Genomic DNA, 14,149 nt, shown 5'->3' on the forward strand with positions numbered 1-14,149 from the left:
TTGGGGTTGTCACTCCATGTATGTTGGATACTTGCAGAATGATCCAAGAAAGCATCTGCTTTTATACAAATGCAGCTGTTAATCAGTTTGTGCTTTTTAAAAAATAAATATTAGTCAGGCCACAGATAAACATTTTACATTTACCTGAGAAGGACATCCTTACTGTGACGGATTGCCAATTTAATATTGCTTTTCTATTCTAGCAAAATAGAAAATTAACACACGATTTAATTATTTACAACGACTCTGTTCTGTTAAGTTAATGGATCTTATTTCATTATGCTTTCAGTGAAACTAACCTGAAGTTTAAAATGTCATTGGAAGTTACAGACAGACTGCTTAAGAAAGAAAGCAATCTAGAATCTTTTGATGGTGAGTGTGTTCACATGAATGTAGTCACAATGGTTGAACGCACAGTTCAAAATTTAGTGTTCCTGTCAGCAAATCCATTTTCAATCAATGACCCAGGTTTTGCAGTCAGCGGAAAAGAATGGTGCGCCCCATTCATTATGCTTACAACTGCCCACAGGCTTTTGAGTGGCAACTTGTAGTTGCTAAAGAACTAATTCAACATAGCACTCTCCACTGGATATATGGCATTTGTGAACAGGACAAACAACTGTAAGTTTCGCCAAACAAAATTGAAAAATTCTCAATGAGACACGCAGAATTTAAACCAGGAAGCATCATTTAGAATATTTAATTCATGTACAGAAAATGAAATGAAGTAAGAGAAAGAAAGGTGTGGTTAAGGGAAAAGTAAAAGGCAAAGATGAAGTAGTTTATTAAATTTCCAGCCATAATTTCTTTAGCAATGAGACTTCTACTTTTAAAAAGAGCATTTTTACTGTCTGGGAGGTTGCTTGACAGTTTTCACACCTTTGAAAATTCACTTACACCTGAATGTACCAGCTGTAATTTTTTTTTTTTGGCATGTTCAGTGGGAAGTACTATAGCTTCACATCCTTTTCAGATGATGCTCAGTTTGGGTTCTGCCAGGACTACTCAGCTCCTGACCTCATTACAGCCTTGGTTTACAGCCTTGGTTCAAACATGGGCAAAGGAGCTGAACTCATGGGGAGGTGAGACCAACTGCCCTTGACATCAAGGCAGCATTTGACCGAGTGTGACATCAAGGATTCTTGACAAAATTGGAATCAAGGGGAATCAGAGGGAAAAGTCTCAATTGGTTGGAGTCATACCCAGCACAAAGATGGTTGAGGTGGTTGGAAGCCATTCAGCTTGGTCCCAGGACAGTGCTGTGGGAGTTCCTCAGGCCCCACCTTCTTCAGCTGCTTCATCAATGATGCTCCCTCCATTATAAGGTCAGGAGTCGGAATGTTTGCTGATGATTGCACAGTATTCAGTGCCGTTCACAGCTCCTCATATACTGGAGCAGCCTGTGCCAATGTGTGGCAAGACTTGGACAGCATTCAGGCTTTGGGTGGTAAATGGAAAGTAACATTCGCGCCACACAAGTGCCAGCACTGACCATCTCCAGCAAAAGAGAGTCCAACCATCTCCCCTTGATGTTCAATGGCTTTACCATCATGGAATCCCCCACAATCAACATCCTGGGGATTACCATTGACCAGAAACTGAGCTGGACTAGCCATATAAACACTACAAGATCAGAGGCTAAGAATCCTGCGGCAAGTAACTCACCTCCTGTCTCCCCAAAGCCTGTCCACAATGCACAAGTCAGGAGTGTGATGGAATACTCACCACCTGCCTGGATGAGTGCAGTTCCAACAACACTCGAGAAGTTTGACACTGTCCAGAACAAAGCAGCCTGCTTGATCAGCACTCACCCACCACCATAAGCACATGCTCCCTCCATCGATGCACAGTGTCAGCAGCGTGTACCATCTGCAAGATGCACTGCAGCAACTCCCGGAACTTTGACAGTGCCTTCTAAACCAGTGACCTTTAACATCTAGGAGGGCAAGGGCAAGAAATGCATAGGAACGTCTTTAGCTGCAAGTTCCCCGCTGAGCCACACACTACTAAGACTTGGAACTATATCACTGTTCCTTCACTGTCGCAGAATCAAAATCCTAGCACTCCCCTCCCAGCAGCAGATGGACTGTAGCAGTTCAAGAAGGTGGTTCCTCATTACTTTCCCAAGGGCAAATAGGGAGGGGCAATAACTTGCCAGCAACACCCACATCCCAAGAAAGAATCTATAGCCAGAATTTTGCACTCGGCTTGCGGGCATGCGCCCGTCACGCTCGAGCGTAAAATAACGCGTGATGATGTCGGGTGAGCGTCCTGACGTCATCGCGCACTCACGTGATATTTCGGTTGGCGGGCACGCACAGGAGTCAGCAGCAGGCCCCTCGAGCATTAAGCGGCCTATTAAGGCCCTTAATCAATTAATTGTTTGGAATTTTTCACTGCCCATCCAACCGTTGGTTGGCGGCAGGCGAAAAAGGCCAAGCGGCCTTTGCACTTTTGGCGAAACCTCATCCCTATGTTTTTATATTCTATAGGTGAGGTCGCAGTGTACTGCAGCTTATGTAACAGCAAAGCAACTCTGCTTCCAGATTTTCATGATTAACTATGCACGTGCAGACGCCAGCATTTGCTGTCCGATTTGATCAATAATAACAGAGTGCTGATAGCTTCGCCATTGGCCCAGATACTGCAGTAAGATCAATGTGAATGTAACCTTGCCTTCAAAGTTAGCAATGTCTTGCAGAGGAGTCGCCTAGTTGTGTTTTATGAGATGTGTTTCTGAAAGGGCCCCTGGAGACCAACTTTGCAAGCAAACATTAACTCAGGCCACTAATGCCCATGACATCAGCATTGCTCTTTAGTTTTGGCAGCAAATTGAGACCTCGGCTCACCCATTCAGATCAGCCATGGTGTTTCGGCATTGTTGACTTCTATTTAGCCTTCTGTAATGACAGAAGGTATCTGCGCTCCAACGTGATTCACCATCTGAGCAGCTGTGATTCCGCGCTTGCATAGTTTTCTAACTAGTGTTACACGTTGTGTAAAATAAGTAATTTTTGTCAGTGTATTTTTTTGGAGGATGCTTAGTACTCCATTAGACCAAAGACAAGCAACTTTATTTGCTCTAGGTTTGATAGACTGTGAAGAGCCAAACAATCGACTGGACAAATTTACAGGAACCTTATACTGGAGGAACCAGAGTTATCCTCTAGATGCGAACTCGATCTTACTGCGTGGCTGCACAGTCCGCAACACGGAGACAACGCATGGAATCGTGATATTTGCAGGTATTTAACCATGTTTATTACTCTACACCCTGGGGATTACCGCGATGATTTGAAAAGTCCCTGGGCGAGGTCCCCCAGTTTGTTTACTTCCTGAATGGGACCCCAATTTTGTTATGCTCCCAGGTGAGGAGGAATGATCTGGCTCCCCTTCTTTATTCAACCCCCTCGGTTGGTCGCAACAAGGTTAATTTGAAAGGGATCCCCTTTCCCATGGACACCTTTTCCCAGTCCAAATTATTTATTTTCCTTTTAAGGAGGAGCCAATTTAACCAGGCTTTCTCGAATCCAAGAAAGAGTAAGTTTAATACTTAGTAAAAACCCAAAGAAAAATAATAACACAAATACACACAAATCAAAAATGAGAAGCTAAGTCTAAGTAAAAGTTAAAAAGATATACATAAGAACTAGGAGCAGGAGTAGGCATTTCAGCCCCTCGAGCCTGCCCCGCCATTCAATACGATCATGGCTGATATCATTTCGGCCTCAACTCCAATTTCCCGCCCTCTCCCCGTAACCTTTCAACCCGTTACTAATTAAAAATCTGTCTGTTTCCTCAAATTTATTCAGCGTCCCAGCATCCACTACACTCTGAGGTAGTGAATTCCACAGATTCACGACCCTTTGAGAAAAGTAATTCCTCCTCATCTCTCATTTAAATCTAACACCCCTTAGCTTAAAACTATGGCCTCTCGTTCTAGAATGCCCCACAAGGGAAAACATCCGTGCCACGTCTACTTTATCTATCCCCTTTAGCATCTTACATACCTCAATTAGATCTCCTCTCATCCATCTAAACTCTAGCGAGTACAGGCCTAAACTACTCAACCTCTCCTCATAAGACAAGCCCCACATCTCTGGTATCAGTCTAGTGAACCTCCTCTGAACCAACTCCAATGCAACTACATCCCACCTCGAGGGCGAATCAGTCTTTGGCGTGAGGCCGAGATGGTAAAGTGTTGCGGCCGTTAAGTTGGGTGATTCCAGTAGAGCTGACTTGGGCAATGGGTTTGGAGGCACTTGGTTCTGCAGGATAGCTGAAGAAGCAGTCCTATTTCCTTTTTGATTGCGGCTTCCCCTGAGCCTTGCCTCCAGCACAGAGAGAGAGAGATTTCGCCTGCAACTGCAGGGGTGACTAGTTGGTCTTGCTGTCACATACACCACACATTAGCACGCGAGCACACACTGTGCACTGCTCTGCAGTTAGCTTTTTAACCCATTTTTCCCTGTGTATTCCTGTAAGGGGAAAAAGCCATGTCTTGTGCCCAGTGTTTATTTTCTTTGATCTCTGACCATTTTACACACCCTGAGATATGAATCAACAGGAGATGAATTTTAGGTAACTACAGGGATGTGGTAATCAGTCTTGTCTCTGCAACTACAGGAGATTTAAGTTCAGTCTTTTGCATCTTTCCTATGACCCTTTTAAATATCTCTGCTTGAAGGCCATGACACCTTTTCAGGTATGACATTCGATGTTCTCTGAGGAGGTCTGTCAGTCTAATTCACTTATGAATTTTTCCAGAAAGTGGTCACTTTACATTATCAGTCATCTTTTGCTCAGTGTTCTTGCTTATATTTCTTTAAAAACACACAGGTCTCTTTCTTAAAAAGTTCAATATGCCTGTACGTAATTGTGGCTATAATCAGCTTTTCATGACAGAAGGTAGCCTGATAAGGATTGATATTATTCCACTTCTTCTGAGCATGTCTGGGTTTTTAAAAAACTGTTTCATAAATATTTCATGAGCTTAAGAAAAGGGTAAACTTTTCAGAAATACCTATTTTTTAATTTGGCAATTGGCATGTAACCACCTAGGATTTGAAGTCTTAAAATGCAGTTGTTTGCTACACTATTTGAGCCCATTCCTTCATTATGCCCTGATGTGCAAGGAAAGTACCATCTTAAATACCAAAAAACTAACTTACAGAATTACAGTCTCCAGATAACATGATTAGTAAAGTTGCTGAGGTAGAAAGAACCATTAGAATAATAGCCTCCTCCAGAATAAATGTAACCCTGTTGCACTATATATTCTGTCTTACAGGAGCTGATACCAAAATCATGAGGAATGGAGGAAAAACTAACTTCAAAAGGACCAAAATTGACCAGCTGATGAATTACATAGTTTATTTGGTAAAACAGAAACCTTCTACTGTGCAATTATGCAGTAACATTTTGGTCGTTTTAGTAGAATAAGTGATCTACATATGCAGTTTTACTACTTTCCAGATCTTTCTGTTCCTCATTCTTCTGTCAACTGGCCTTGCTATTGGACACACATTCTGGGAAAGTGAAATTGGCAATGTCACCCGGTCCTGGTATCTTTATGATGGCGAGGACACGTCTCCTTCATACAGAGGTTTTATCACCTTCTGGGGTTATATCATTGTTATGAACACCCTGGTACCTATTTCACTTTATGTAAGGTAAATGTGCCTCATTCTATTATCTTAAATTTGTGTGCCTGCATGAAAGGAAAACATCCCCTGTAATGCACCAAGTTGAGCGCATGAACTTGTCTTTTTAAATCATGTGGGGGATGTGGGTGTTGCTGGCAAGGCCAGCATTTATTGCCCATCCTTAATTGCCCTTAAGTGAGTGGCTTGTTAGGTTATTTCAGTGGCCATTTTCTCCTTATTCCCTGGCAGTAACAAATTGGGAATGGTAGTATAATGGTTATGTTACTGGGCTAGGAACCCAAAAGCCCAGATGAATGATCGACTGACTGGAGTTCAAGTCCCACTGTGCCTCCTCTGTTGTTATTAATAATTCCAAGGAGACCTAAGTTTGAATTGTCAACTCCCTTTCTGCGAACAGCTTGTAGAAACCTGGTGTGTTGAAAAGGAAAAAAAAATGATCAAACTTAGAATACATTTTAATTTATGGAAAAAGAATGAGTGGATTGCATTTGAAGCCATAACAGGCCTCACCTGCTGCTTGTGCTGTTTATGAATGTGTAAGTAAAGAATAAAATTGTTTGTAATCTCTCCCTTAGTGTTGAAGTGATTCGCATGGGTCAAAGCTACTTCATTAACTGGGATCTCCAGATGTATTATGCTGAAAAGGATACTCCAGCCAAAGCACGGACAACTACACTGACTGAGCAGCTTGGGCAGATAGAGTACATCTTCTCTGATAAGACAGGAACTCTTACACAGAACATCATGGCATTTAAGAAGTGTAGTATCAGTGGCACTACATATGGTATGCTTCATTCCTTGTGATATAAAAATAGATTATAAACCTGTTCACCTCTAATCTCCCTAAATATACCAAGACTTCTCCAACTGCACTTTCCAAACCCACAACCTCTACAGCCTAAAAGAACAAGAGCAGCAGATGCATGGGAACGTTGCCACCTGTAAGTTGCTCTCCCAAGTCACAAACCATCCTGCATTGGAAATGTGTCATTGTTCCTTCATCACTAGGTCAAAATCCTGAAACTCCCAAAACAAAAGCAGTGTGTGTGTGTACCCATACTACATGGACCACAGTGATTCAAGAGGGGTTCTCACCACTTTCTCGAGGGCAGTTAGGGATGGGTAATTCAGGATGGGCAATAATTGCTGGTGTTTCCAGTGATGTCCATCAATGGATAAATATTTTTAAAATGCTACTGTTTTTTTTCTTGGGCTATTATTGCATTTATATTGCAGCACGACTGCAGGGGATGGACATAATGTGATTTAATACTGTGATAAAAATGAAGGGGCTCAGTTAACTTGAGTTCGTTTCTCACCATGTTCTAAACTGAACGCAATATTCCAAGTGAAAGTGGAACAGTGTGTTGTCAAACCCTTGCAGACAACGGTTCCCAAATATTTGTCTTTGTGGGCTGTGCATACCAGGGAGCCTCATGGGTCATGAGTAAGCTTTTGAGCCATGTTCTACCAATTGTGTAATGTAATGGATGCATAATGCAATCTCTGTGGTTATAGGGTGTAGAAAGTAGAAAAGTGGAAGTGCAAATAGAAACTCTGTTAAGGAGCACTGAACCATGGGTATTGTCCCAGTAAAAGTGAAAGTTTAAGTAAGTATTTTTATAATTCCAAGATGACTGGTGTATCTTTGTTTTTAAAAAGATGACCCAAGAAGTCAATCCAAACAGTAAATGGGGTAACTCTCAGTAACTCCAGTTTACCAAGTATGCTGTATGTTCATGCCTCAAGCTAGCTTGCTGCCCAATGGCTTGAAAGCTTACTCATGACCCTTGAGGCTCCCTGGTATGCACAGTCCACAAAGACAAATATTTGGAAACTGTTGTGTGCAAGGGTCTGACAACACACTGACTGACCCTTCAACTAAGGGGAACAACTGCTCCCTATCCACCCTGTCCATGCCCCTCATAATCTTGTACACCTCGATCAGGTCGCCCCTCAGTCTTCTCTGCTCCAATGGAAACAACCCAAGTCTATCCAACCTCTCTTCATAACTTCAATGTTTTATCCCAGGCAACATCCTGGTGAATCTCCTCTGCACCCCCTCCAGTGCAATCGTATCCTTCCTATAATGTGGCGACCAGAACTGCACACAGTACTCCAGCTGTGGCCTCACCAAGGTTCTATACAACTCCCACATGACCTCCCTACTTTTGTAATCTATGCCTCAATTGATAAAGGCAAGTGTCCCATATGCCTTTTTCACCACCCCACTAACATGCCCTCTGCCTTCAGAGATCTATGGACACACACGCCAAGGTCCCTTTGTTCTTCAGAGCTTCTTAGTGTCATGCCATTCATTGAATATTTCCTTGTCAAATTACTCCTTCCAAAGTGTATCACCTCACACTTTTCAGGGTTAAATTCCATCTGCCACTTATCTGCCCATTTAACCATCCCGTCTATATCTTCCTGTAGCCCAAGACACTCAACCTCACTGTTAACCGCCTGGCCAATCTTTGTGTCATCCAGGTAAGGATGGCAGATTTCCTTCTCTATAGGAAATTAGTGAATCAGACGAGTTTTTACAAACAATCGATGATTTCATGGTAACCATTACAGAGACTAGATTTCGATCACAGATTTACTAATTAATTGAATTTAAATTCCACCAGCTGCTGTGGTGGGATTTGAACCAGTGTCCCCAGAACATTGGATAAAAGTAAAATGTTGGAAATGTCTCCAGGACATTAGCCCTGGGCCTCTAGATTACTAGTCCAGTAACTAGTAACAGTGTACAGACTGCCACTGATAGTTCCTCCCAGGTTCTCAGTATAATTTTCTGTTTCTTCTACAGGTGAATTGTGCAATGTTGCGGGAGACAAGACTGACAAAGTAGAGGTAAAACTAACTGGTTGCTTAATTTTAATAAGTCAGTTACTTGAAGGTGAAGATGCTGAAATCATGCTACAAACATTTGAAGTATGCAGAGTTCTGCTGCTGCATTCTGCATTGAAATTTGTTTTCAGTTTTTGGGATGGCGTGTAATTCTGCAAGATGTTAGATAATAGCAAGCAGCTGTAGACCAGGAATATCCCACTGAACTTTGTTAATAATTAATGTACTTATGAAATATTTGTCATTTTTGCAATAGTAAAGCATTTTGAATAGGTTCATAACTTCATTATAAGTATAATGTAAATAAGTAAAAGCTCTTAAATGCAAGATGAAAAGCTTCAACAGCATGTGTTTTTTTTCTCAGTGTCAGGAAGCTATTAATGTATATAATATTATGGAAAATATTTTTCTTTTAAAATAGAGGTTTAGTCTACAGGTGTGTCTTAATTAGATTAAAGCCAGCTAGTCTGGATGCTTTGATATGTACTAGTTTTGATATGTAAGGGAGGTAGCATGCATTTGCATTTTTTTGAATAGAGCATTCAAGAAGTGGAGTGAAAACTTAGCACCTTTCTAACAGCTACCAAGCCATATGTTTATTACTAATAAAATTGGTCCAATGAATGGGGTTTCATTATTAAAAGGTAAAGTTCAAAGAGACTGGTGAGACAATGAGAATTTGAATTCAATCGGTGGTGCTAGGTGTAACTTCAGTAATTGTTGGGTGTGCAGGGCAGAGTCAATGTCAGATCAAAAGGCAGCTGTAAGCCTCCAACTGGCTCCACAGTGAAAAGAACCTCATTTTGAATTCGTAAGGTGAAAATGCTTTGCCTGGTGTTTGGTTTGGTCTATGGGCTGCCGTTGTCTTAATGGAGATTAGTTTGGGAATTTGTTAAAAGTTATAATTTGTAGCCATATATTTTAACCTGTGTAAATTAATGAAATGTTTCAATCAGTTTAATGTAAAGCCTCAAGAACTGGTGGTCTGATTCCTGAATTTAGAGTTGCATCTCAAACAGTTAAAATTATAGGTTATGACAGTTGTTGAAACTTTCCCTCTGGGATTTTTAAATAACTCCACTACCAACTGCATCGGTCATAACACTCTGCGATACTCAAATATCATGTAGGTGAATTTCTACCTTGGACGTGACTCCATAAGTTGAGTGCAGCCCATTCATCCTACCTCTGCTTAACAAGTTTAATATGTTTTAGGATGCATTGATAAAAGGGACCAGGATAAAAAGAATATTCATTGAATTTATTTATCTCTAAATTATAGAAAAATTAGATGGTTTCCTTCCACCGACACCACCCAACACCTCCCCACCCCTGACCTTGCCACAATCCACCGTGCCTATTTCTGTATTAAAGGTGCTATATAGATGCACCTATTGATGGATGTGTAGACAAGTAGGCTATAGCATAATGTATGTGAGGGAGTGGAGGAGGAACATGAATGCACCAGGCATTGGCCTTGCAATTCTTACCAGAGGGAGGATGGATAAAGTGTAAGATCTTCCTCTGCTCCGCCCACCATCTGATGTGAGAGAAATGGAGGTTATAAAATGGGGATGGAATGAATTGTGGGTGAGCAATCTTTTGTGCCTCGTATAATTCCGATTTAGCACATCAAATGTAGGGGAGTTTATCCAAGCATGATCCCTTCATCAAATTAAATGGCTAAGCATTGAGTGTAAACTGAGGTTCAGTGTGAGAGACTTGTATCAGCAGTTGATTGTTACGATCTCTGGGATCATAAACCTGACCCTTTCTTTCTCCAGAAGGTTGAAGAGATTTTAGAGGGGGAGTTCCCAGAGTTTGGGCATAGCCACCAATGGTGAAATGAAGGCAGTGGGGGATGTGCAAAAGGCCTGAGTTATAGGAATGCAGTATTTTCAGACAGTTGTCTGTCTGGAGGACCTTTCAGTGATACAAAGTGGGTATGTCATAGAGGGATTTTGACAGTATGATCAGAATTTCAAATTGGAAGTGTTGGTGGTCAAGGAGCCTATACTCTTGGCTTTAGGGTTTGTTCTTTGTTAGGGAGAACCTGGTAAAAGATTTACAGATAAGCTCTTGCTTAAAGTTTTAAATTTGTTCCATAAAAGTTCAACTTTAAATGAAACAGTATTAAGCGTATCATATCTTCTGATTATAACCAATGTAAAAGCTGTTGTTGGGTTCTGTAGGATCTTTCGCATCGGAAAAAAATTAAAACATTATACTTAGTAAGTTTGAATACTTTGCTGCATTCCTTTATTCATAAATGAAATAGCTTTTAAAATCAGATAAGTTTTAAAATAGGAAAGAAATATGCTGCCTCTTTCTACTTGCCTCTGGCTCGCTGCCCCTCCTGCTCCCCCACCCTCCGGCTCACTGCCAGTTGTGCTCGCTGCCACTTCCTATCGCCAACCCTCCTGTTCAATGCTTCCCTCTCCCGAACCCTTGTTTTGTGCGAGGACTCGCTAGATGAGCAGTGAGAGGCAGGAAGAACAGCTTCGGAATGCAGAGGTAAGCCGCAAACTGGAGAGGTGGCGAGAGGGAAGGTCGGCAACAACCAAGTGAGTTGGCGGGAGGGTCAGTGAGTGGGAGTGGCTGCTCCAAAATGGTGCCAATCATGTCACAGGACCCTATGTGAGACTCATCGTGAAATAGCGCTAAAACAAAACTCCCGATGATAACTGCGAATATGAGCACTATTACCTGAATTACATTAAAACAGAATGACTTAAAATGGCGCACCTTAAATCAGGACTTGCTCTTCTATGGGATTTCAGAATCAGACTAACTTGTATTTTTTAGTTTCACGAATGTGGATGTACTAACATACTTTATGGTGAAACAGTTCAGATATTACACATACTTGGTTTACCTCTGTCTAACCACAGTGATAGTTTCCATTTCGGCATGCTTTGTTGGATGCATGTTTTCTTCTTCTGGTGGAGAAGAGTTATGATTTATTATCCCTTGATTTGCGAAGTCCTTTTGTTTCCTCATGGCTAGAATGAAAGGCAATGATTATTCAGGGAGTTGGGTCAGGGGCAAGGGACAAGAGTTGAGTTTCCTTAGTAAAGCAGATTTATCACCTGAATTTTTCTGCTTATCAGTAATAGGGCAATGTAAGACTTTCCTGTTTCAAGTACACAGTGTCAACAACTCTTATCTTTTCCATCAAGGTGGCCTCACTCTCTTTCCGTTCCTCTCCAGTGTTCTTGAATGTGTTGTTTTCCAATTCTTGCCCATCTTTGCTGCAGCTCCGTTGATCATGTCCTATCGGGTATCTACCACTGCCCATAGCCTTAATTGAAGCCACATTGATATCCTTAGTGACATGGTACACTCCCTCCTTTCCCTCCTTACAACCTTTGACATAGTTGAAAACACCCATTTACCTCCAAAACCTCTTCTCCAATGTCTAGCTGCATTGTCCAGCTCAGTGAAACTTGCCTCACTTAGTTTCACTCTTACTTAACCATTTGTAGTCAGGACATCTTCAGTAATGCCTGTGTGTTGTTACCTTTGGAATCCCCTAAGGGTCTAATCTTAGTTCCTTCCTCGTTTCATTGCATGGTGTCCATTGGTCATGTTAATTAAAGACATTGTCATCATAATAGTAACCACATGGTAGGGTTAAGCATAAAGGAAAAAATAATGGGAGCTTGTCAGAAGGGCACAGAGATAATCATCGGAGATTTTAATCTACATATAGACTGGAAAAGTCAGGTGCACAAAGGTAGCCTAGATGAGGAGTTCAGGAAATCAGGACAGTTTCTTTGCATGTTCTGGAGCCTACCAGAGAGCAGGCCATACCAGTCTTGGTATTGATGGGATTAATTAATGATCTCATTCTGAAGGCGCCCCTAGGTACCATGAACCATAAATGATTGAATTTTACTTTCAGTTTGAGGGAGAGAGGAGTGGGTCTGAGACTGTGTTTTTAAACTTTAAGTAAGCGCAATTATGAGGGCATGTAAGCAGAGCTGGCTTAAGTGAATTGGAAAATTAGGTTAAGAGATAGGTCAATAGAGATGAAGTGGCAAACATTTAACAGGATATTTCAGAATTCACTGGATAAATAGATAGATTCCAATGAGTAAGAAAAAGTCCAAGGAATGGATACACCGTCCATGGTTAACTAAGAAGGTTAAAGATAGTATGAAACTTAAAGAAAAAGCATATAATTGTGCAAAGATAGGTGGAAGGCCAGAAGATTGGACAGAATATAAGGAACAGCAAAGGATGACTAAAATATAGTCTTGGACAATTGATACTGGAAAACAAGGAAATGACAGATGAATTGAATAGGTATTTTGCATCAGTCTTCACTATAGAGGATACAAGTAACATGCCAGAAGCAGCTATAAATCAGGAAATGGAAGGGAGGGACAAACTCAGGAAAATTACAATCACCAGAGAAGTGGTACTGAGTAAATTGTTGGAGCTGCGGCTTGACAAGAGCCCGGGTCCTGATGGGCTTCATCCTAAGGTCTTAAAATAAGTGGCTAGTCAGATAGTTGATGCTTTGGTTTTAATATTCTGAAATTCCCTAGATTCAGGGAAGTTCCCATTAGATTGGAAGATAGCAAATATAACTCCATTATTCAAGAAGGAAGAAAGAAGGAAACTACAGGCCAGTTAGCTTGACATCTGTCATGGGGAAAATGTTAGAAGCTATTATTAAAGATGTTATAGCAGGGCACTTAAAAAAATATAATCAGGCACAGTCAACAGGGTTTTGAGAAAGGGAAATCATGTTTAACCAACTTATTGGAGTTCTTTGAGGAAGTAACATGTGCTATGGATAAAGAGAAACCGGTAAATATACTGTACTTAGATTTCCAGAATGCATATGATAAGGTGCCACATCAAGGTTACTGCGGAAAATAAAAGCTCATGATATAGGAGCTAACATATTGGCATGGATAGAAGATTGGCTGGCTAACAGGAAGCAGAGAGTAGACATAAATGGGTCGTCTTCAGGTTGGCAAGATGTGACAAATGGTGTCTTTTTCATTATTCATTCATGGGATGTGGGCTTTGCTGGCTGGGCCAATATTTATTGCCCATCCCTAGTTGCCTTTGAGAAGGTGGTGGTGAGCTGCCGCCTTAAACAGCTGCAGTCCATGTGGTGCAGGTACACCCACAGTGCCATTAGGAAGAGAGTTGCAGGATTTTGACCCAGCAACAGTGAAGGAACGGCAATATATTTCCAAGTCAGGGTGGTGAGTGACTTGGAGGGGAACTTCCAGGTGGTGGTGTTCCCATCTATCTGCTGCCCTTGTCCTTCTAGATGGTAGTGGTCGTGGGTTTGGAAGGTGTTGTCTCAGGAGCCTTGGTGAATCCCTGCAATGCAGCTTGTAGATGGTACACACTGCTGCTATTGTGCGTCGGTGGTGGAGGGAGTGTTTGTGGATGTGCCAATCAAGCAAGCTGCTTTGTCCTGAATGGTATCAAGCTTCTTGAGTGTTGTAGGAGCTGCACTCATCCAGTCAAGTGAGGAGTATTCCATCACACTCCTGACTTGTGCCTTGTAGATGGTGGACAGGCTTTGGGGAGTCAGGATTTGTATGGCTAGTCCAGTTCAGTTTCTGGTCAATGGTAATCCCCAGGATGTTGATCGTGGG

At 41.6% G+C, this 14,149-nt stretch overlaps 1 protein-coding gene across 6 annotated transcripts in view; it reads left to right on the plus strand.

Annotated features, from left to right (window-relative positions):
- The window catches only part of atp8b1 (ATPase phospholipid transporting 8B1), a 183,098-nt gene that overhangs the window by 122,581 nt on the left and 46,368 nt on the right, over positions 1-14,149 (plus strand). For all 6 annotated transcript variants that reach the window (XM_078552053.1, XM_078552016.1, XM_078552046.1 and 3 more), the window contains exons 9-14: positions 290-372; positions 3,087-3,245; positions 5,291-5,379; positions 5,476-5,672; positions 6,242-6,450; positions 8,482-8,525. In XM_078552053.1, coding sequence (XP_078408179.1) covers positions 290-372; positions 3,087-3,245; positions 5,291-5,379; positions 5,476-5,672; positions 6,242-6,450; positions 8,482-8,525 — 781 coding nt within the window. The remainder of the gene's footprint in view (positions 1-289; positions 373-3,086; positions 3,246-5,290; positions 5,380-5,475; positions 5,673-6,241; positions 6,451-8,481; positions 8,526-14,149) is intronic.

Source organism: Cetorhinus maximus, chromosome 1, assembly GCF_964194155.1.
Source record: "Cetorhinus maximus chromosome 1, sCetMax3.hap1.1, whole genome shotgun sequence".
Classification (NCBI taxonomy): domain Eukaryota; kingdom Metazoa; phylum Chordata; class Chondrichthyes; order Lamniformes; family Cetorhinidae; genus Cetorhinus; species Cetorhinus maximus.